General features: G+C 51.0%; 1 protein-coding gene across 4 annotated transcripts in view; it reads right to left on the bottom strand.

Moving 5' to 3' along the window:
- The window catches only part of srgap2 (SLIT-ROBO Rho GTPase activating protein 2), a 225786-nt gene that overhangs the window by 4807 nt on the left and 197113 nt on the right, over nucleotides 1-23866 (bottom strand). For 2 of the 4 annotated variants that reach the window (XM_086010977.1, XM_086010978.1), the window contains exons 16-21: nucleotides 22689-22794; nucleotides 21190-21414; nucleotides 20063-20142; nucleotides 8376-8556; nucleotides 5347-5493; nucleotides 4536-4866 (exon numbers count right to left, since the gene is read on the bottom strand). In XM_086010977.1, the coding sequence (XP_085867103.1) occupies nucleotides 4536-4866; nucleotides 5347-5493; nucleotides 8376-8556; nucleotides 20063-20142; nucleotides 21190-21414; nucleotides 22689-22794 (1070 nt within the window). The remainder of the gene's footprint in view (nucleotides 1-4535; nucleotides 4867-5346; nucleotides 5494-8375; nucleotides 8557-20062; nucleotides 20143-21189; nucleotides 21415-22688; nucleotides 22795-23866) is intronic. The other 2 variants (XM_086010979.1, XM_086010980.1) reach the window with 2 other exon arrangements.

Genomic DNA, 23866 nt, shown 5'->3' with positions numbered 1-23866 from the left:
CAGGTGGACGTAAAACATCCCATGGTGCTGTTGGAAGAGCAGGGACTTCTTCCAGCATTTATATCTCAGCTAATATCACAAAAACAGATTACCTGGTCATTCATTTAATTTATACGGGGTCTTTCTGTGCACAAATTGCCTAGATAACAGTGACTGCCTTGAGAATAAAGCACTTTGGAGAATCTGAAAGGCGCTAAATAAATGCAAATGATTTTACATCATGTCATCCCCGACACTTGGAATCAGACTTGTTGCTCTTCTCTGTACCCAGTGCTCATACATTCCCTTATACGCAGGACTGTAGTATTTCCACAACCCCCTTATACACAGGACTGTGCAGAGTTTACACAGGACTGTACAGTGTTTACACATCCCGCTTATACACAGGACTGTACAGTGTTTACACATCCCACTTATACACAGGACTGTACAGCGTTTACACAATCCCCTTATACACAGGACTGTACAGTGTTTACACAGGACTGTGCAGAGTTTACACAGGACTGTAGTGTTTACACATCCCGCTTATACACAGGACTGTACAGTGTTTACACATCCCACTTATACACAGGACTGTACAGCGTTTACACAATCCCCTTATACACAGGACTGTACAGTGTTTACACATCCCACTTATACACAGGACTGTGCAGAGTTTACACATCCCCCTTATACACAGGATTGTACAGTGGTTACACAACCCCCTCATACACAGAACTGTACAGAGTTTACACATCCCCCTTATACACAGGACTGTACAGTGTTTATACGTCCCAGTTATACACAGGACTGTACAGTGTTTATAGGTCCCAGTTAGGCACAGGACTGTACAGTGTTTATACGTCCCAGTTATACACAGGATTGTACAGTGTTTATACGTCCCAGTTATACACAGGATTGTACAGTGTTTATACGTCCCAGTTATACACAGGATTGTACAGTGTTTATGCGTTCCAGTTATACACAGGACTGTACAGTGTTTATACATCCCAGTTATACACAGGACTGCACAGTGTTTATACGTCCCAGTTATACACAGGACTGTACAGTGTTTATACATCCCAGTTATACACAGGACTGCACAGTGTTTATACGTCCCAGTTATACACAGGACTGCAGTGTTTATACGTCCCAGTTATACACAGGATTGTACAGTGTTTATACGTCCCAGTTATACACAGGACTGTACAGTGTTTATACGTCCCAGTTATACATAGGACTGCAATGTTTATACGTCCCAGTTATACACAGGATTGTACAGTGTTTATACATCCCAGTTATACACAGGACTGCACAGTGTTTATACGTCCCAGTTATACACAGGACTGTACAGTGTTTATACGTCCCAGTTATACACAGGACTGCACAGTGTTTATACGTCCCAGTTATACACAGGATTGTACACTGTTTATACGTCCCAGTTATACACAGGACTGCACAGTGTTTATACGTCCCAGTTATACACAGGATTGTACAGTGTTTATACGTCCCAGTTATACACAGGACTGTACAGTGTTTATACATCCCAGTTATACACAGGACTGCACAGTGTTTATACGTCCCAGTTATACACAGGACTGCACAGTGTTTATACGTCCCAGTTACACACAGGACTGTACAGTGTTTATACGTCCCAGTTAGACACAGGACTGTACAGTGTTTATACATCCCAGTTATACACAGGACTGTACAGTGTTTATACATCCCAGTTATACACAGGACTGTACAGTGTTTATACGTCCCAGTTATACACAGGACTGTGCAGTGTTTATACATCCCAGTTATACACAGGACTGTACAGTGTTTATACGTCCCAGTTATACACAGGACTGTGCAGTGTTTATACGTCCCAGTTATACACAGGACTGTACAGTGTTTATACGTCCCAGTTATACACAGGACTGTACAGTGTTTATACATCCCAGTTATACACAGGACTGCAGTGTTTATACGTCCCAGTTATACACAGGATTGTACAGTGTTTATACGTCCCAGTTATACACAGGACTGTACAGTGTTTATACGTCCCAGTTATACACAGGACTGCAATGTTTATACGTCCCAGTTATACACAGGATTGTACAGTGTTTATACATCCCAGTTATACACAGGACTGCACAGTGTTTATACGTCCCAGTTATACACAGGACTGTACAATGTTTATACGTCCCAGTTATACACAGGACTGCACAGTGTTTATACGTCCCAGTTATACACAGGATTGTAGTGTTTATACGTCCCAGTTATACACAGGACTGTACAGTGTTTATACATCCCAGTTATACACAGGACTGCACAGTGTTTATACGTCCCAGTTATACACAGGACTGTAGTGTTTATACATCCCAGTTATACACAGGACTGCACAGTGTTTATACGTCCCAGTTATACACAGGACTGTACAGTGTTTATACGTCCCAGTTATACACAGGACTGCACAGTGTTTATACGTCCCAGTTATACACAGGACTGCAGTGTTTATACACAGCCTCACATTTGATCCACACTTCTGTTGTGTTGCAGACTGAATCCAGCTCCCCAGCCTCTCCCCACGCTCTGCTCATGCCGGGGGCGGGGCGGTTGGTGGGGAGACGCAAATAAATCAAAATCAATAAAGGAGCTCCGGAGAAAACAGTCAATACAAGTTAAACGGAAAGAGCCTGGTGACTCCGTGTCATAACCTTCAGAGTTCGGAATTCTTTGTTGAAGCATAAAAATAAACAAAACAATTATTGTAATTTAAAAGGAAGTTGTTTGGAGTTGGATCACATTACAGTGAGCCAAGAGGCCCATGGCAACACAAGAAGGATTTCTGGATACCAGCGATCAAAGGTGAACTCCCAGCACTATTGGCAGACTCCTGCCGCATCATATTGTTAACACACAGGACAGACAAACAGCTCAATCAACAGGATTGTCCACAGACACAGCTTCGATGAGACATTGCTAACTTTTCCTTGAATCTGCATTTTCCCTGAAACCCAATTCCACCTTTTTCCATCTCCTTTGGAAACTGCGCACAAAGATCTGTTTGACTTCACTTCAAAGCTGACAATTCCCATGTAACGAACCTCGCGTCTCTCTCCAGCCGCTCCCCCCGCCATCGTGAATCACTCGACAATTACTCAAAGGGCCCCAGACAGTAACGCTATCCTCAGGATCGTGTTCCTGTACTGAAGACACATCAATAACCATGGCTTCCGAAGGCTTTTCTTTCTCTCGTGCGAGGAAGCGCGGAGAGGGGCTGGCTTCAGTTCTGTATTGCCTGGTGCATTTTGGTAGGAGGAATAAGGAGGCCACATACTCCTTGGAAAATAAGTCTAAATAGGGTAGAGGAGCAAAGGGATGTAGGGTACTGATTCACAAATCATTCGAAGTAGCAACGCAACTTAACCAGGTGAGAGGAGGCTCATGTGGAGCATTTAAAGAAATATTCCAAAATTCTCAACAAATATACATTCCATTGAGAAATAAAAACTCCACCGGAAAAGTGAGCCATCCGTGGCTAACTAAAGAAGTTAAGGATAGTATTAGATTAAAATAGGGTTATAATGTTGCACAGAATAGTGGTAAGCCTAAGGATTGGGAGAGGTTTAGAAACAAGCAAAGGATGACCAAAAAATTGATAAAAAGGGAGAAAACAGAATGAGAGTAAATTAGCAAGAAATATAAAAACAGATTGTAAGAGCTTCTACAAGTATGTAAAAAGGAAGAGAGTAGCAAAAGTAAGCGTTGGTCCCTTAGAGGCTGAGACAGGAGAAATTATAGTGGGGAACAAGGAAATGGCAGAGGCTTTAGACAAATATTTTGTATCTGTCTTCACAGTAGAAGACACAAAAAGTATATCAAAAATAGTGGGGAGCCAAGGGGTTAATGAGAGCGAGGAGTGACCACCGGATGTCCCAAAGCGCTCTGCAGCCAGTGAAGTACTTTTTGAAGTGGAGTCACTGTTGTAATGTGGGAAATGCAGCAGCCAATTTGCGCACAGCAAGCTCTCACAAACAGCAATGTGATAATAACCAGATAATTTGTTTTAGTGATGTTGGTTGAGGGATAAATATTGGCCAGCCGGGGAGAACTCTCCTGCTCTGTTTGAAATCGTGCCATGGGATCTTTTACGTCCATCTGAGAGAGCAGACACAGCCTCGATTAACGTCTCATCCAAAAGACGGCACCTCCAACAGTGCAGCGCTCCCTCAGCAGTGTCAGCCTAGATTTCTGTGCTCAAGTGTCTGGAGTGAGACTTGAACCCACAACCTTGTGACTCAGAGGAGAGTGCGCTACCACTGAACCACAGTCGACACATAAAGGTATCAAGGGATATGGAGCAAAGGCGGGTAAATGCGGTTGAGGTACAGATCAGCCATAATCTAATGTGGTGGAGCATAAACACCGGCATAAACCAGTTGATCCGATTGGTCTGTTTCTGTGCTGTGAATTCTATGTAATTCTATGAACAGGCTCGAGGGGCTGAATGGCCTCCTCCTGTTCTTATGTTGCCAGTGCATCATAAACAGTAATTTTTGGTACTGTACCTGTGCGATAGACTCGGGGTCCAGCGGCTTGTGGTTACTGAAGCTCTTGGATCTTCCCGCTGCCATCGCCTTACGGACTTGTGGACTGTCGGCCCTGTTTGCGGACGGCCGCCGGGTAATCGAGTTCAGGCTGCTGTGGGTCACCACTGGTCGCTTGTCTGGTGTTTCCTTGGCACTGCTCTGGGTTACTTGCGGAGAGCTCCTGGGGCTGGCCGAGGCTTGGGGCACACCATCGGCGGGCGAGGAGGCCAGCCCGTGGCCGGTGAGACCGTGTCCGTCACTGGTTCGGAACGAGCGCCGGATACTCCCAGACTCCGGTTTCTTCTTCTGCCTGGGTCAACAATGCAAAAGGATCACTCACAATCAGAGAATATTACAGCACAGCAGGAGGCCATTCGGCCCATCGAGTCTGCGCCGGCACTTTCGAAGAGCAATCCAGTTAGTCCCACTCCCCCGCTCTTTCCCCATATCCCTGCAATTTTTTCTCCTTCGAGTATTTATCCAATTCCCTTTAGAAAGCTACTACTGAATCTGTATCCACTGCCCTATCAGTGCAAGCTCCTCTGGGCTCCATCTCCGAGCACAGCCCTGAACAAAACTTTGGGAGTCTTACAACCCTCCGAGCACCCACTCCCCTTGACTTCGGCTGGGAACAATTCCAGAGCCACGGGAGCCCGTCACCCAGGAGCCACTCCTCCATGCGAGTCTGGTTAGGGAGCAGTCAGTAGGGCAGGGACAAGGGCTGTCATCATATTCAGACTGCGGGCTCTAATTTTTAAACAGTGGGTAGTTTCTGTGAAGCGACTCTGACCTGTTTAGGTTTGCTAAGTAGATGTCGGCGACATGTCCTGTTGGTGAACTGACGCTGCTCTTCGACACGGGCTGCTCCGCCGGGGGGGGGGCGCTGCTCGGTTCAATGTCACCTTTTGGGCTCAGTCTGTCAGAGAATGTATCATCACTGAGAGAGGGGGGGGGGAGAGCGAGGGGGGGGGGGAGGAGAGCGAGAAAGGGGGGGAGAGCGGGAGAGGGGGGGGGAGAGCGCGAGAGAGGGGGGGAGGAGAGCGAGAGAGGGGGGGAGAGCGGGCGAGGGAGGGAGAGCGAGGGGGGGAGAGCGAGGGGGGGGAGAGCGAGGGGGGGGAGAGCGAGGGGGGGAGAGCGAGGGGGGGGGAGAGCGAGGGGGGGAGAGCGAGGGGGGGAGAGCGAGGGGGGGGGAGAGCGAGGGGGGGGGAGAGCGAGGGGGGGGAGAGCGAGGGGGGAGAGAGCGAGGGGGGGGAGAGCGAGGGGGGAAGAGCGAGGGGGGAAGAGCGAGGGGGGAAGAGCGAGGGGGGAAGAGCGAGGGGGGAAGAGCGAGGGGGGGAGAGCGAGGGGGAGAGAGCGAGGGGGAGAGAGCGAGGGGGAGAGAGCGAGAGCGAGGGGGAGAGAGCGAGGGGGAGAGAGCGAGGGGGAGGAGAGCGAGGGGGAGGAGAGCGAGGGGGGAGGGCGAGCGAGGGGGGAGGGCGAGCGAGGGGGGAGGGCGAGCGAGGGGGGGAGGGCGAGCGAGGGGGGGGAGGGCGAGCGAGGGGGGAGGGCGAGCGAGGGGGGAGGGCGAGCGAGGGGGGAGGGCGAGCGAGGGGGAGGGCGAGCGAGGGGGGAGGGCGAGCGAGGGGGGAGGGCGAGCGAGGGGGGGAGAGCGAGGGGGGGAGAGCGAGGGGGGGGAGAGCGAGGGGGGGAGAGCGAGGGGGGGAGAGCGAGGGGGGGAGAGCGAGGGGGGGAGAGCGAGGGGGGGAGAGCGAGGGGGGGAGAGCGAGGGGGGGGAGAGCGAGGGGGGGGAGAGCGAGGGGGGAGGGAGAGCGAGCGAGGGGGGAGAGCGAGCGAGGGGGGAGAGCGAGCGAGGGGGGAGAGCGAGCGAGGGGGGAGAGCGAGCGAGGGGGGAGAGCGAGCGAGGGGGGAGAGCGAGCGAGGGGGGGAGAGCGAGCGAGGGGGGAGAGCGAGCGAGGGGGGGAGAGCGAGCGAGGGGGGAGAGCGAGCGAGGGGGGCGAGCGAGCGAGGGGGGGAGCGAGCGAGGGGTGAGAGAGCGAGGGTGGGAGAGAGCGAGGGTGGGAGAGAGCGAGGGTGGGAGAGAGCGAGGGTGGGGGGAAGGGAGGGGAAAGGGAGAGAGAGGGAGAGATAAACATGTAATTAATTTGCCATGGCATATAAACACAAAATACATCAAATTGGAAGTGTTTTAAGCACAAAGGATGAAAAGAACTGGAATTACTTTTCTAAAGATATACTTTCTAGTTTGGGCTGGGGGTCTCGGTAGTTAGTGCATTAACCCAGCACAGGGTTACTGACACTTGAAGCTCCAGCCCGATTTACCCCACTCTGGGAAGTCGGTGACTCCGATGCTATGGGAGCACTCGGACTGCCGGTGCCCGGCGACATTTGCAGCAAGAGTCTGTGCCTAAATATGTGAACGTCCCTGTACGTAATCTCCTGATATAAAATCAAAGAGCATTTAGAAATGCATAGTTTATAATCAGGGACAGCCTGCATGGATCTGCTGAAGGCAAGTCTTGCTAGAAAAAATTGAACAGAGCTTTTTTGTTAAAGAAGTGACTGATTGTATAAATGCAGTTGGTATTTTGCATATGGATTTTCTGAAGGGGTTCAATAAGGTGTCTCTCGCAAGAGCCTTATTAAAAATATTTAGGCTATGGTACAAGAACAAATGTAGTAACATGGGTAGAAAGTTGGTTGACAGAGAGGAAACAAAGAGTTTGGATAAACGGGTGTTGTTCAGACAGGAGCTGGGTTGGACTGGATGCACCCCAGGGGTCAGTGCTGGGCTCTTTGGACAGTTTTGTTCTCAGTATTTACAGATGATTTGGATGTGGCCTAAGGGAAAATAATCTTATAATTTGCGGACGACATAAAAATAGTGTGTTTGGCAAACAGCGAGGAGGATTAGAAAATCCTTCAGGAAGATAGAGACAAGTTAGCGGAATGGGCAGACAGGGGGGCAGATGCAGTTTAATGTGGATAAATGTGCGGTATAACATTGAGAGAGGCAAGAGCAGGAATGGGAGTGTGCAATCAATGGAAAGACACTGTAGGCTGTGGATGAATAGAGGGACCCTGGGGTTCAAATACAGAATTCCTTGAAAGTGCGAGTGTAGGGAGATAAAAATGGCCAACAGCATTCTGGGTTTTATAAACAGGGGCACAAGAGTGAAGAAATTATGATTAACTTGAATACAACATTGCTTAGGCTACAGTTAGAGCACTGGTGCAGTTCTGGGAACCCCATTATAGAAAGGATATTAAAGTCACAGAGCGTAAATTCGCCAGGATGAGGCCAGGGATAGGAAAGTTATAGTTGAGGAGAGACTTCAGATACTGGGACTATGTCCAGTGGAGCAGAGAAGGCAGAGCGGAGATTTAATGATATTTGTTAAATCATGGAGTTTCGATAGAGTGAATAGGGAAAGACTATGTCCTCTGCTTGGGGAGTCAGTGACGAGGGGTCATTATTTTAAAATTGTCACAGAGCGTGAGGAGAGAGGTTAGGAGAGATTTCTTTACACAGAGGGTGTTGGAACATGGAATGCTTTGTCACCGGGAGCGATTGAGGCAGAGACCATTGCAAATTTTAAGGGAAAATTTAATTTTTATTTGAAGCAGAGTTTGAATACATGGTTATAGGGCGAGAGCGGGGCAGTAGGCCTGGCTTTGGAATGCTCTAGCAAAGAGCCAACACAGGCACGATGGGCTGAATGGTCTCCTTCTATGCTGTAAACCGCTATGGCTCTATGGTGTGACCCATGGGCCTGTTGCTCGACCTGTCGCAGACCTATCGTGGCTTTGATGAAAACCTACGTGTCTTGGACCACAATGTACTGATGTGGGACGAGTCCATCTATTCCGTTGTGTCGGCCCTCCCACCAGTCCTCTGAGGCTCTGTGATAGAGCAGCAGACTCGCGCCCTTCTTAAAGGAGAGCTCTCGGGCTGTCCGTCCGGTGTAATCAAACTTCGCAATGGCTTCTATTGGCTCACCCTCTGCAAAAGGAAGAGAAATAAAAGGTTGATTTACAAAATTAGCTATTTCGAATGTCCCCCCACATATTTCCCTGCCCTTTTCTTCTCTTGCTGGGTGGAGGAGGTCAGACATCTCCCGGGACCTTGCCCCAGTCCCGATTCTTCCCTTATGAGCCTCACCTGAACGTTGGCAAGATATCGAACTGACTGGCAACGTAGCCAGGCCTTGTCCAAACCCAACCCAACGCCCACACATGTGCTTTGGGTGGGAGGGGTGTCGCTGGATAGCAGCAAGGAGGGCGAATCATGCCCAGTGTTTCCGAGCTGAGAGCAGTGTGCCCAATAGTAGCAGCACGCACCTGACCCCAGCGGCGATGAAGCAGGGTTTGAGCCGGGGACCCACCTGCTGGGTGTCTACGGACTACAGCAGATGGTGCAAGTCCCAGCTGTGCCACCTGTTGGGGGAGAGGGCCTGTGGAAACTGGCAACACGGGATGATTGGTGTCCTTGGCACCGGACTCAATATCCACCCCCTCTCCCACCAGCACACCATGGCTACAGTGAGCACAATCTAAAGGATGCACTGCAGCAAATTATCACGGCGACTTCGACAGCTCCTCCCTCCCCTACGCCCTCTACAACTGAGAAGGACCAGAGCAGCAATGTCTTGGGAAAACCATCACCTCCAAGTCACACACCCTCCTGACTTGGACATATATCAGCTGTTCCTTCATCGTCGCTGGCTCAGAATCCTGGCACTCCTTCCCTAACAGCACTGTGGGAGCACCTTCACCTTCTCAAGGGCAACTAGGGATGGGCAATAAATGGCGGCCTCGCCAGCGACGCCCACATCCTGAGAGTGAAAATGTTGTTAGCCTTTAGGGTGCTCCATTGAAAAAATCGAAAGATTTGAAACAACCTTTGTTAGTGCTGGGCCAGACAGGTCTGCAGACTGAGCAATGAATAGGTGAGGCATGTTCCCATGGGAGTCTGATGGGAGGCAGGAGTAAGCAGCTGAATGCTGATGACGCGACAGAAAACTGCCGACTTTGTTTCAGTGTGTGGGCCGTCAGCTACAAGTGGCGGTTTGTTTTGCCAAGTTCAGAAGTCCAGCTCCCAACATTCCTCTGCTCAATATTCATTTTGGCAGAAAGAATTCCATTACAGCACACATCAGCATTTGGTGATGGGCTGTACCTACATTCTTTCTGGCTGCCCTCACTCTCTTGGACAGGCTTTCCTCGGCATTAGAGTCAATGCAAAGATGACATCATTGGGGAAAGCTACATGTGTGTAAAATCCATGGATATGGGAAGGTGTCGACAGAGAGGGAAATCCCCTGCTGGAAACAGAAAGTTCGGTGCTGCCGGTGTCTCAATAGGTCCGTCTCCCTGTCAATCTCTCCCCTCCGCTCCCCTCCTTTGATGGGGTCCAGTCTGCTCCCGGATACCTGGTTCCAGCAAACATCTCCATGCGCGAGACTAAGCCACTTGTCCTGGGTCAATATTTATCCCTCAACCAACATCACTAAAAAACAGATTATCATCATTATCACGTTGCTATTTGTGGGACCTTGCTGTGTGCAAATTGGCTGCCGCATTTCCTGTATTACAACAGTGACGATACTTCAAGAGGAGTTCATTGGCTGTAAAGCGCTTTGGGACGTCCTGTGGTCGTGAAAGGCGCTGTAGAGTGTGGGCACACTATGGCCCGTAATTTCCGATCGGAGGCTTCCTGCGTGCAGAGGCCTCCTATCGAAAAAAAATCTACGAACTTACCCGAGGGCTCCCGAGGTCCGGACACTTCCGCTCCTGGGCTCTCCACAGTCGGAATGCGCAGGGCCCAGGTATCCCGGGGCGCAGGCGGTTCGCAGCGTCCCCGGGATCACGTGGGCCGGGCCAGGCCAGCCAATAGGAGAAGGGAATCCTCCTTCATACTTTTGACAGATAGACCCGTCAAATATATGAATGGAGATCACCCCAAAAACACTCTGAAACATTAAATACATTTTAAAAAAACCATCACATTTTTTAAATGAGTTAAAATCACAATAAATTAAATATTTTAAACAAAAATGTAATTTTTTGAAAAAAATAATTTAAGTTTTTACGGGGCTAAAAATAAACTTACCTTTTCTAAAAGTATTTTAAAATTATAAATGAGTGAACTTTTTTAAAAAGCTTTTTTTCAACTCTTATGCTGGTAAAAGCAGGCCTTACGCTGCTTTTACCCGACGTAAGATTTCTAAGGGTTTTCAGCGGGCGGAGGTTCTGCAGAAAGCGGAACTCTCCGCCCGCAGAGGCCCTTCTCCAGGGCAGGCTGAAACGGGCATTTCCAATGTCCCTACACACCCGTAGGCATCGGAAAATACGGGCCTATATATCCATCACCAAAGCCGAAATCAATTCTGTTTTCACCCGACATCCACGGACTTGTATTTCCAAGCAGGAGACCCTGGATGGTGAGGTGGTGGGTGGGAACGCTGGCTGATTCCTCTCCTACCTCGCCAAAGGGGCAGAGGCCAATCTCTGCACCCCTAATGCCATCCCTGGCTTGGACCAGCAACGGGATCTTGCTACTCTGTGCAGCTCAGCCACTGTCTGAGCTGCTCATCGAGATCCCGCCTTAGACCGAGCAGCGCCATCATTTCTGACACGCTGCATTCACAAGGGGGCAGTCAGCCGAAATATAACCGCTGTCGTGTGGAATTGTGGGTTTGTACAGCACATGGCGACAGAAGACCAAATACGATAAGCATCGACCACAAACAGCAAAAAGGAAATGCCAAATGATTATTGATTTTTTAGGTATAGTTATAAATATTTGGGGTTAATTTAAACCTATGCCCCTGGTGGAAAACTGCCATGATCAGATTGGCTGCCCAATTTAAACGCTGTCCCACTTTACATTCCACTGAAATCAATGGCAGCCGATCTGTTTGAACATAAGGAATAGCCTGCTCCGCCATTCAATGAGATCATGGCTGATCTTCGACCTCAACTCCATTCACCGGCCCTATCGCCATATCCCTTGATGCCCTTACTAGTCAGAAATCTATCGACTTCTGTTTTGAATATACCCAATGACTGAGCCTCCACAGCCCTCTGGGGTAGAGAATTCCATAGATTCACCACCCTCTGTGTGAAGAAATTTCTTCTCATCTCAGTCCTGAATGGCCTACCCTTTATCCTGAGGCTGTGGCCCCTGGTTCTAGACTCCCCAGCCAAGGGAAACATTCTCCCAGCATCCACCCTACCAAGCCCTGTAATAATTTTGTATGCTTCAATGAGATCCCCTCTCATTCTTCTGAATTCAAGAGAATACAGGCCTAGTTTACTCAATCTCTTCTCATACGACAGTCCCACCATCCCAGGAATCAATCTGGTGAACCTTCGTTGCACTCCCTCTATGGCAAGTGTATCCTTCCTTAGGTAAGGAGACCAAAATTGTACACAATACTCCAGGTGTGGTCTCACCAGGACCCTATATAATTGGAGTAAGATTTCTTTACTCCTGTACTCAAATGCATCAGTTTCCCATCGGGCGGTTTAGTTTAAAATCACCTCGAGAATATTCCTCGCACCCCAACGATTCCGAGCACCGCAGTTAAGCACTGGACAGGTCAGTCTCCTGTTGGTGAGTCAACGCTTGCAGATTGGCAACATGCACACTTGCACACAGATCTCCGCCCTGCCAACTGACGGGCTAGACAATGTGGAATGGAACTGGGCTGCTAACAGTAACTCATTCACTGTCTGCATCGGGAGAGGAACTAAAGAACACAAACCATGCTGTAGGAAGGTCAGCCTTTCCTTCAGGGTAGGTCAATTAGATGAAAAATCGCCTTGTTTGCACTGCTAAACTGCACGTCAGAACATCACATGGCTCTCAGCACAGTGTAACAGAGCAACTCTGCGCAGCCAGTCAGTCACCCAAAGCATCACAGACACTTGCAAGCACATACTCGCACAGATTCGCACCCCCCCACCCCCACCGGAGACCCCGAGTGCCAAGAGCAGGAAGAATGGAGAAAGGAATTCCAACAATCCCAGGCGGCTTTCAGCAAGAATAAAATTTATAATTCTGAAACTACCGCGGCTTTATTAAAACAAAAGGGAAACAGCCTCGCAGGATCGAATCCCCCTCTCGGCTTCTGTGACGGGACAGCTGCAGAGGAGCCCCCCCATGGCTCTGTGATACCAAATATCCTCAGCTCCTTCTGTGACCCGGGGACTGGGCCAAGTTGTGGAAGAGGCTCCGGGGGATGGGGCAGATCGAGTGGAACAGTAAACCGTCCCAGATATTCCAGTACAACAACAACTTGCATTTCTACAGCCCAGGGCGCTTCACAGGAGCGTAAATCAGACAAAATTTGACACCGAGCCACATCAGGAGATATTAGGACAGAGAAAGAGGTCGGTTTTAAGGAGTGACTTAAAGGAGGCAAGAGAGGCGGAGAGGTTTAGGGAGGGAATTCTAGAGCTTAGGGCCCAGGCAGCTGAAGGCACGGCCGCCAATGGTGGAGCGATGAAAATCAGGGGTGAATTGCAGAAATGCAGAGATCCCGGAGGGTTGTCGGACTGGAGGAGGTTGCAGAGATAGGGAAGGGCGAGGCCATGGAAGGATTTGAAAACAAGGATGAGAATTTTAAAATCAAGGTGTTGCTGGACCGGGAGCACAGGGGGTGATGGGTGAACGGGACTGGGTGTGAGTTAGGACATGGGGCAGTGAGCACAGGGGGTGATGGGTGAACGGGACTGGGTGCGAGTTAGGACACGGGGCAGTGAGTACAGGGGGTGATGGGTGAATGGGACTGGGTGTGAGATAGGACACGGGGCAGTGAGCACAGGGGGTGATGGGTGAGCGGGACTTGGAGCGAGTTAGGACACGGGGCAGTGAGCACAGGGGGTGATGGGTGAGCGGGACTGGGTGCGAGTTAGGACACGGGGCAGTGAGCACAGGGGGTGATGGGTGAACGGGACTGGGTGTGAGTTAGGACACGGGGCAGTGAGCACAGGGGGTGATGGATGAACGGGACTGGGTGTGAGTTAGGACACGGGGCAGTGAGCACAGGGGGTGATGGGTGAACGGGACTGGGTGCGAGTTAGGACATGGGGCAGTGAGCACAGGGGGTGATGGGTGAACGGGACTGGGTGTGAGTCAGGACACGGGGCAGTGAGCACAGGGGGTGATGGGTGAACGGGACTGGGTGCGAGTTAGGACATGGGGCAGTGAGCACAGGGGGTGATGGATGAACGGGACTGGGTGCGAGTTAGGACATGGGGCAGTGAGCACAGGGGGTGATGGGTGAACGGGACTGGGTGAGAGTCAGGACACGGGGCAGTGAGCACAGGGGGTGATGGGTGAACGGGACTGGGTGTGAGTCAGGACACGGGGCAGTGAGCACAGAGGGTGATGGGTGAACGGGACTGGGTGCGAGTTAGGACATGGGGCAGTGAGCACAGGGGGTGATGGGTGAACGGGACTGGGTGTGAGTTAGGACACGGGCAGCAGAGTTTTGGATAAGCTCAAGTTTACGTAGGGTGGCAGGTGAGAGGCCGGCCAGGAGTGCATTGGAATAGTCAAGTCTAGAGGTTACAAAGGCATGGATGAGGGTTTCAATAGCAGGTGGGTTGAGGCGGGGGTGGAGATGGGCGATGTTAGAGGTGGAGGTAGGCTGCAATCAAGGCTTAGTCATACTGCCTCCGACTCCAACTCCCTCCTCTCACCCCTAAACTTGGGAAGTCCTCACCTCGCTCGGCCTTCCCTTCCTCGTCTTGTAACCACCCCATCTTTATTATCCTTACCTTCTCTCTGACTTCGGCCTGTCCTGCCATGGTGCTACTGGCCCTTTAGCAGGCGGTTAAGAAGGCAAATGGTATGTTGGCCTTCGTAGCGAGAGGGTTTGAGTACAGGAACAAGGATGTCTTGCTGCAGTTGTACAGGGCCTTGGTGAGACCACACCTTGAGTATTGTGTGCAGTTTTGGTCACCTTATCTGAGGAAGGATGTTCTTGCCATGGAGGGAGTGCAGCGAAGGTTCACCAGACTGATACCTGGGATGGCAGGACTGACGTATGAGGAGAGATTGGGTCGATTGGGCTTATGCTCGCTGGAGTTTAGAAGAATGAGAGGGGATCTCATTGAAACTTATAAAATTCTAACAGGACTGGACAGACTAGATGCAGGAAAGATGTTCCCAATGGTTGGGGAGTCCAGAACCAGGGGTCATAGTCTAAGGATAAGGGGTAAGCCATTTAGGACAGAAATGAGGAGGAATTTCTTCACCCAGAGAGTGGTGAACCTGTGGAATTCTCTACCACAGAAGGCAATTTTGCCAATTCATTAAATATATTCAAGAAGGAGTTGGATATATTTCTTAAGGCTAATGGGATCAAGGGATATGGGGAGAAAGCAGGGACCGGGTACTGAATTTGGATGATCAGCCATGATCGCATTGAATGGCGGAGCAGGCTCGAGGGGTCGAATGGCCTACTCCTGCTCCTATCTTCTATGTTTCTATGTTTCACTTATTCGCCTCAATTAAAGAAAGTCCTTCCCATGCCCAGTAATCCCTTATCCTTTAGCATATAGGTCGCTATCTCCCGGGCTCTGGACCAGGAGCTCTCTGGAAGAATTGTGATGATGAGAAGAACAACCAAATGAAAGTGCGGGTGACATTTGTATGTACAAAGTGATCCCGTGCTCCCAGCTCAGTGTGCAAATCGTGGTCGCACAGTCCGGATTTCCCAAGTTGCACTCCCCATTGCAGGATCACGCCTATAGTACAGTCACACTGACACGTGCTGGCAAAGCGATCGCACTGTCTCTGGGTCGGGGAGCACTGATAAACCACAGGTTACAGCAGCAGGTTTAGGCCATTAGGATGCACCGTCACCGCTCAATCGCTCCTCTGCCATCCTGCCATTTCCCATAATACCCATCGACTTCATTCAACAACTGATCTGCAATTCTCTGGTCGCAGTCCAGATTCTGGATACTGGAAAGTGTGAGGTTATGCACTTTGGCAGGAAAAATCGTAGAGCAAGTTATTATCTTAATGGCAAGAAACTGGAAAGTACTGAAGTACAAAGGGATCTGGGGGTCCTGGTGCACGAAACTCAAAAGGTTAATATGCAGGTGCAGCAAGTGATTAAGAAGGCCAATGGAATGTTGGCTTTCATTGCTAGGGGGATAGAATATAAAAATAGGGAGGTATTGCTTCAGTTGTACAAGGTATTGGTGAGGCCGCACCTGGAATACTGCATACAGTTTTGGTGTCCATACTTAAGAAAAGACATACTTGCTCTCGAGTCAGTACAAAGAAGGTTCACTCGGTTAATCCCGGGGATGAGGGGATGGACATATGAGGAGAGGTTGAGTAGATTGGGACTCTATTCATTGGAGTTCAGAAGAATGAGAGGCGATCTTATTGAAACATATAAGATTGTGAAGGGGTTGGATCGGGTGGATGCGGGGAGGATGTTCCCGATGATGGGTGAAACTAGAACTAGGGGGCATAGTCTTAGAATAAGGGGCTGCTCTTTCAAAACTGAGATGAGGAGGAACTAGTTCACTCAGAGGGTGGTAGGTCCATGGAATATGCTGCCCCAAAAAGCTGTAGAAGCTACATCATTACATAAATTTAAAACAGAAATAGACAGTTTCCTAGAAGTAAAGGGAATTAAGGGTTATGGGGAGCGGGCAGGAATTTGGACATGAGTCTAGGTTCGGATCGGTCATGGTCCTGTGGGTAGCGGAGCGGGCCCAGGGGCTGTGTAGCCTGATCCTGCTCCTATTTCGTGTGTCTAATTCTGTTAGATTCAGGAGATGGTTCTGTGATAGTGGATTGGCGGTTAGGATCAGATCAGCCATGATCTTATTGAATGGCGGAGCAGGCTCGAGGGGCCGATTGGCCTACTCCTGCTCCTATTTCTTATGTTCTTATGTTCACTTTACGAGCCCATAACCAAGGCTGAGAATTAAAACATGCAGTACTGAGGGGGCACTGCGTCACCAGAGGTGCTGTCCTATTGTAAGATCACCCCCGGAAAAACAGATTCAAATTGAAGCACAAACTAAAGCCCTTCCCCGTGTGTGCAGCAGCCTGAACCCAAAGCCCTTGGTTTTTGGCTCAGTTCCATTGAAAAGCTTCATGTCTGAAGGCGGCTGATTTCCACACACCCCCACTTAATGCGCCAATAAACTCCTCCCGCTGACAGCCTGTGTTTGAAGTCTTTCCCCTTTGTTATTATGGAACACATCAATTTTTTTTTATGTCTTCAGTGAGTGGCCTCTGCTTGGTTTAATGTGCTTCTCATTCAAGGGGTAGGGCACGCATTTCTTTTAACCCTCTCTCACCCGAATGTAGGCAAACGCAGCCAGAAATTCCCAACAAAAATCGAGGGAATGATTCAGGGTCATAGGGACATTAGGAACAGGAGGAGGCCCTTCAGCCCCTCAACCCTGCTCAATGTTCCTTGTAAGCTGCACAGCCAGGGATTCCCCACAGCCGTCTTTTCAATCTAAAAACCGCGCATTCGCGGTATTTTGAATGGTGCACGCAGCCCCTTCGAGGAGCCGCACAGGGCCAAAAACAATTACAGGGAACAATGACCCTGTTCCGCCATTCAATCAGGTCATGGCTGATCTGCACCTCAACTCCATTGACCCACTTTTGCTCCGTATCCCTCGAAACCCTTACTTAACAAAAATCTACCAATCTCAGTCTTGAAAGCTCCAACTGATCCCCAGCATCCACAGCCTTTTGGGGCGGTGGGTGGAAGAGTTCCTTTAGCTATTTTCATTCTGCTCCCTTACACTTTGGGTTTTAATATGAAGTCCAATCCTATCATTAGAGCTCACAGGCCGGGGAATCCCTCGGATTGGCTCCTGTCTCTCTGGAAGGGCCGTGGTAACGGAGGCAAAGAGGGAGCGGATCCGAGGAATTTTCCAGCCACCATGCCCAGCGTCCTTCTCACTGCACCCCGTCCTCCACCACCTCCCAGTTTGGAACCTCTGTTGCAGAGAGAGCACGGAGCGGTGGGATCAGTTTGGGATTGCTCCAGCGAAGTGCTGGCAGAGGCACGATGGGCCGAATGGCCTCCTCGTGTGCTGTAAACTTCTATGGACCTCTGATAACACAGGTTGAATTGTTTGTGTGTTATCTCAGGACTGGGCCATTGGACAGTGAACTGCTCTGGGAGATGTGGCTAAATCACACATTGAGTCCATGCACAAAACAAGGGGATCATTTAACGGCATTAGATACAGGAGCCGTGTAAATAAACAGAGGCTGTGAATCTGACTAACTCCACTCTCTGTTGCCAGAAACTGCAGTTTATTTAGATTTAGAAATGGCATGCGGTCTGTTCCCTCAGTTCTACTGAGCCAGTGCTGAGCACAGAGAGCGAGAGGGATATTACGGAGTTCTCAAACATTCACACAGCACTGGTGTCATCCTGTTTATGCTGCGTGATTTAGCCTGGTCAGGAACTGAGCCATTCCGGTCGACAGCCCCTCCTCTCCCGCAGACCCAGGTCTACACATGGGGAAAAGGCACCCTGTGGGCACTACCCCCTCGCTAAAGAAAATGGAACAGGCAGTGAGAGAGAGAAGGACATCTGCAGCACATCTGTGGAAGGAGAGTTTTGCAGGAGAAAATTTCACGGTGCATGGCAGACAGAAAGGGATCAATAGGAGTGGAGTGGCAACTGGTCTCAATGTCGCTATTTAGGGGGTGGGATGGGGATAAACTGCCTGATCACAGTGTCTCAGACTGGGAAGTGAGCACATGTGAATGGCAGGTGTGGGCAGGAGCAGGGTAGGTTGTGATGCCCAGCACAGTTCAATACCCTGCCGTAGCGGATTAGACCAATGGTTTGCAAACCTGCCTGTGTGGCAAATCCCCAGCAAATACTGTTACTCCCGAGGACCCCCTGCAAATACTGTCACTCCCGAGGACCCCCTGCAAATACTGTCACTCCCAGGGACCCCCTGCAAATACCGTCACTCCCGAGGACCCCCTGCAAATACTGTCACTCCCAGGGACCTTCTGCAAATACTGTCACTCCCAGGGACCTTCTGCAAATACTGTCACTCCCAGGGACCCCCTGCAAATATTGTCACTCCCGAGGACCCCCTGCAAATATTGTCACTCCCGAGGACCCCCTGCAAATACCGTCACTCCCAGGGACCCCCTGCAAATACCGTCACTCCCAGGGACCCCCTGCAAATACCGTCACTCCCAGGGACCCCCTGCAAATACCGTCACTCCCAGGGACCCCCTGCAAATACCGTCACTCCCAGGGACCCCCTGCAAATACCGTCACTCCCAGGGAACCCCTGCAAATACCGTCACTCCCGAGGACCCCCTGCAAATACCGTCACTCCCGAGGACCCCCTGCAAATACCGTCACTCCCGAGGACCCCCTGCAAATACCGTCACTCCCGAGGACCCCCTGCAAATACCGTCACTCCCAGGGACCCCCTGCAAATACCGTCACTCCCAGGGACCCCCTGCAAATACCGTCACTCCCAGGGACCCCCTGCAAATACCGTCACTCCCAGGGACCCCCTGCAAATACCGTCACTCCCGGGGACCCCCTGCAAATACCGTCACTCCCGGGGACCCCCTGCAAATACCGTCACTCCCGGGGACCCCCTGCAAATACCGTCACTCCCAGGGACCCCCTGCAAATACCGTCACTCCCAGGGACCCCCTGCAAATACCGTCACTCCCAGGGACCCCCTGCAAATACTGTCACTCCCGAGGACCCCCTGCAAATACTGTCACTCCCAGGGACCCCCTGCAAATACCGTCACTCCCAGGGACCCCCTGCAAATACCGTCACTCCCAGGGACCCCCTGCAAATACTGTCACTCCCAGGGACCCCCTGCAAATATCATCCAGTACATTTTCCATCTGTATTATATTTCATACTTATATTTTGTTCCTGGGATGTGGGCGTCACTGGCAAGGCCGGCATTTATTGCCCATCCCGAGTTGCCCTCGAGAGGGTGGTGGTGAGCCGCCTTCTTGAACCGCTGCAGTCCGTGTGGTGAAGGTGCTCCCACAGTGCTGTTAGGGAGGGAGTTCCAGGATTTTGACCCAGCGACGATGAAAGAATGGCCGATATATTTCCAAGTCAGGATGGCGTGTGACTTGGGAATATATCGCCGTGTGTGACTTGGGAATATATCGCCGTGTGTGAGGGGAACCTGGAGGGAATGGTGTTCCCGTGTGCCTGCTGCCCTTGTCCTTCTAGGTGGTTTTTTAAAATTACATTTCTGTCAAGCATCCTGGGCAATCGCAAACAGGCTGCCTTGGCGAGATATGGTAAATGGCCCAGGGCGTGCTCGCCTTACTGCTTGGCACTGGTTACACCAGGAAAAACCACAGTGTCCAACCTCTTGAGTGGACCTCCTTGGTGCTCCAACATGCCTTGCCCTTTCCCTCCCCTTCCTCCCCCAGCACCCTTACTCTTCCATCGTGGATCCGAGTATAAAGAGAACGGCCGGCAACGTACCGTCTTCACTGGTGTGAGGTTCCGTTCCAATATCCTGCACAACATCTTCGACGGAGGCAGGGTCCCCATGAGGGCTCTCACTGAAAAATAAAGGCACTTCAAAATTAGTTGAAAATATATCTCAAACACTCCTTTCATGTGTGTGTGTGTGTTGACGCCTTGGCCGTGAGATTAAGGGGAGGATGGGGCGGGTGCGGGGAACCCGTTCGCGGGCGAGGAACCCGCCAAGTCCAGGGACGTGGAGGCCCTGCCGATCTTAAAAACTCTTCACCGACCCTTGCCTGACACCCGGCCAGATTAACTGCCTGGCCGGCAGGAGGCCGCTGCTGGGGACGGTGCCAGGCAGTCAGTGGAAGGAGAGTTTTGCAGGAGATCAGCGAGATCGGGCTGGGAGTGGGAGCGGGTGAGGAGGCTGGGGCTGGGGAGGCCCAAGAACTCCTTGAGGGGTCCGGGAAGGGGGGTGGGGGTGGGGTGGAGGAGGCACAAGGACTCCTGCGGGGGTGGTGTGGTGGGGGGGATGGAGAAGGCACAAGGACTCCTGCGGGGGTGGTGTGGTGGGGGTTGGGGGGGGGGGGGAAAAAGAGCAGATCTTTAATGCCTACCTTGGCCAGTCAGTGCCTCTTGCCTGGGGTCTGTTGCCAGGCAGGAGTCAGCGTGGGACACCCCCGACATGCAGCTAATTCTATGTCGTGGTGACAATGGTGCCATCAGGTCGCGACTTTCGAATGTTAACAAGGCCTCAGCCTGCCTCATCAGTGGCCTGATTTGAGGCTGTAAAAATGTAAAGTCCGGGTAGGCAGCGGTTTGGTGCTGGGGGGTAGAATATTTTAATTTGAACCCCTCCCACACAGCATTCGCACTGGACGGGGTTAGAATCAGGGCCTTGATTCACCTGATGTCCCATTCATGTACACGTTCCCCAGCGGTCATGAGCCAGTGATCAGGAGCGGCAAAGCTGGCGAATTTCCGCCCGGCACGCAGACTAACTGTAGCACCAGCTCCGGTCGAACTCGGCAGAGACTGGTGATCGAGCCTGGGAACTTCCTGCTCCTGTTTTGCTCAGTTACACACTGACTGAGGAGCCCAGGCAAGGGGATTTCCAAACCATCTGAGGGCCAAAGACTCACCAGTAATCCTCTGCCGTCATCCCCCTGTCATACACGGGGCCTTCCAGCTCCTTCTGTCCTGGGAGGATAGTGTCATGGTGCAGAATGATGGACTTTATCAGCTCGTTGACATGGGCCTGGCAGGACACCTGGTCGTGGCCCTCGGGCACTGACATCAGGGTGGGCCCGAAGCAGATGGCCAGGTTGTACGGGTCCATCATGTTTTCCTCACTGAACTGGGACAAGCTTCACAGGAAAAAAAAAACACAGAAAAGGTTTGTTCCCTTTTAAAATGAAATCACTCCATCAATAAAGTCAACTGCTGAATATGAGAGGAGTGGATGGGGAGGGGGGGGCAGGGACAGAGAGGGGCATTGCAACCTATCCCTCTCTGGTAGAGATTGCCACACGTGCAGGAATTCACACACCGGCTACGAGTTGTGAGCGACTCTCAAATTTGTTCAGCTGCTTCTGATTTCAGTTCCAGCTCTCCGACGGTGCCAGAGATGCCAGCGTTACCGTGTGTGCAACACATCTGGCCTCACTGAGAGGGTGCAGAAAGACATGGCACCAATTCCAGCTATTTTAAAAGGATTTTTCTTTATGCGGGAAAACTGCTGGGGAATGGAACACTGTCCCATCAAACACTCCCAGGGCAGGTACAGCACGGGTTAGATACAGAGTAAAGCTCCCTCTACACTGTCCCATCAAACACTCCCAGGGCAGGTACAGCATGGGTTAGATACAGAGTAAAGCTCCCTCTACACTGTCCCATCAAACTCTCCCAGGGCAGGTACAGCACGGGTTAGATACAGAGTAAAGCTCCCTCTACACTGTCCCGTCAAACACTCCCAGGGCAGGTACAGCACGGGTTAGATACAGAGTAAAGCTCCCTCTACACTGTCCCATCAAACACTCCCAGGGCAGGTACAGCATGGGTTAGATACAGAGTAAAGCTCCCTCTACACTGTCCCATCAAACACTCCCAGGGCAGGTACAGCACGGGTTAGATACAGAGTAAAGCTCCCTCTACACTGTCCCATCAAACTCTCCCAGGGCAGGTACAGCACGGGTTAGATACAGAGTAAAGCTCCCTCTACACTGTCCCATCAAACACTCCCAGGGCAGGTACAGCACGGGTTAAATACAGAGTAAAGCTCCCTCTACACTGTCCCATCAAACACTCCCAGGGCAGGTACAGCACGGGTTAGATACAGAGTAAAGCTCCCTCTACACTGTCCCATCAAACACTCCCAGGGCAGGTACAGCACAGGTTAAATACAGAGTAAAGCTCCCTCTACACTGTCCCATCAAACACTCCCAGGGCAGGTACAGCACGGGTTAGATACAGAGTAAAGCTCCCTCTACACTGTCCCATCAACCACTCCCAGGGCTGGTACAGCACGGGTTAGATACAGAGTAAAGCTCCCTCTACACTGTCCCATCAAACACTCCCAGGGCAGGTACAGCACGGGTTAGATACAGAGTAAAGCTCCCTCTACACTCCCGGTAATACTCACTGACTGAGGAATCCAAACAAGTAGCGCATCATGATGATGGTGGGTTTTGGCAAGGCCAGGAGAACTTTGCGGATTTGAAGAGCTCGGTCGGCAAGGTTTTCGATTGCTGTGAAGAGCGGGAACAAAATATGTCACAGAATTGTAGGTTACAGCTGTTAAATCGCTAAAGTTCCAATCTGAATCTCCTGAAGCCGCTGGCTCTCACTGGGGGGGGAGGGGAGGCTCAGCGGGCTGAGGCGACCTCATCCAAGCAACATTGTTCCTGCCAGGGCCCAGACAGTGAATGGCGGTGGGCCATTTGCACATGGGACGCGCATCACGGTTCAACCGGAGCCAGAGCCTGCACCCTGCCCACACACGCACAACCGTGTCCGTCACTGGATAATGATCAGGAATCCTGGCTGATTGGTTTTCCTTCCTTACTGGGATGACACTGAAGCACCCTGAACTGTGAGATCAGCTAATGCAGCTCAGGCAGCAAGGGTCAAACTTGGAGCATTCCAGTTCGCGCGGCTCAGTATCAATCCGCATGAATGGGAGAGAGAAGGAAACAGCGCATTGAACCCTGGCAGCTGGCAGACCATGCACACTCTGTGTACAGAGGTAAAAATTCCAGGACAACAGAACTCTGAGGTTTTTTCCCAATCTCTGACAGGGAAAGAATGACTCTCAGATCTCAATCTAGTGCACGTGACATCCCCACTGCCCCAAACCTGGGGCCAGGCTTTGAAAGCCACTCTTTCTCTTTGCCTTTTACCCCCTGCGCAATGGCCTCTGGTGTCCCCCTCAAACCTTTCTCACCACTATCCATGCTAAACATTCTCTGCTTCCAGTGTCCTCACATAAAGCTTCACTGATCTCCAGAATGCTCAGCTAGATCAGCAATTCAGGCTTCAACCATCAACGATTCATTTAACACATCCGCTTTCCCCTTCTCTTATGAGGCTTCTGCTCAATGTTGCCCTTAAAGAGCCCACAGATCAATGTCTCACTGGCGTTAAAGGTTTGACCCTTTCCTGCTTCCTGCTCTCCCTCCTTTCACATGTCCCCAGGGACTGTTGGACTATGTAGAGACCTCATTACTTCTGGATTGCTGTTATCTACCAAAAGAATTCCTCTTAACCTTCAGCTTAATCGCCTCCTCCTTATTCAGTCCCTTCAGCCTCGCTCCTCCTGCT

Source organism: Somniosus microcephalus, chromosome 18 (assembly GCF_052327205.1).
Source record: "Somniosus microcephalus isolate GS21.2 chromosome 18, FLI_Smic_1.0, whole genome shotgun sequence".
Taxonomy (NCBI): Eukaryota; Metazoa; Chordata; class Chondrichthyes; order Squaliformes; family Somniosidae; genus Somniosus; species Somniosus microcephalus.
This window is presented reverse-complemented; position numbering and strand designations above follow the sequence as displayed.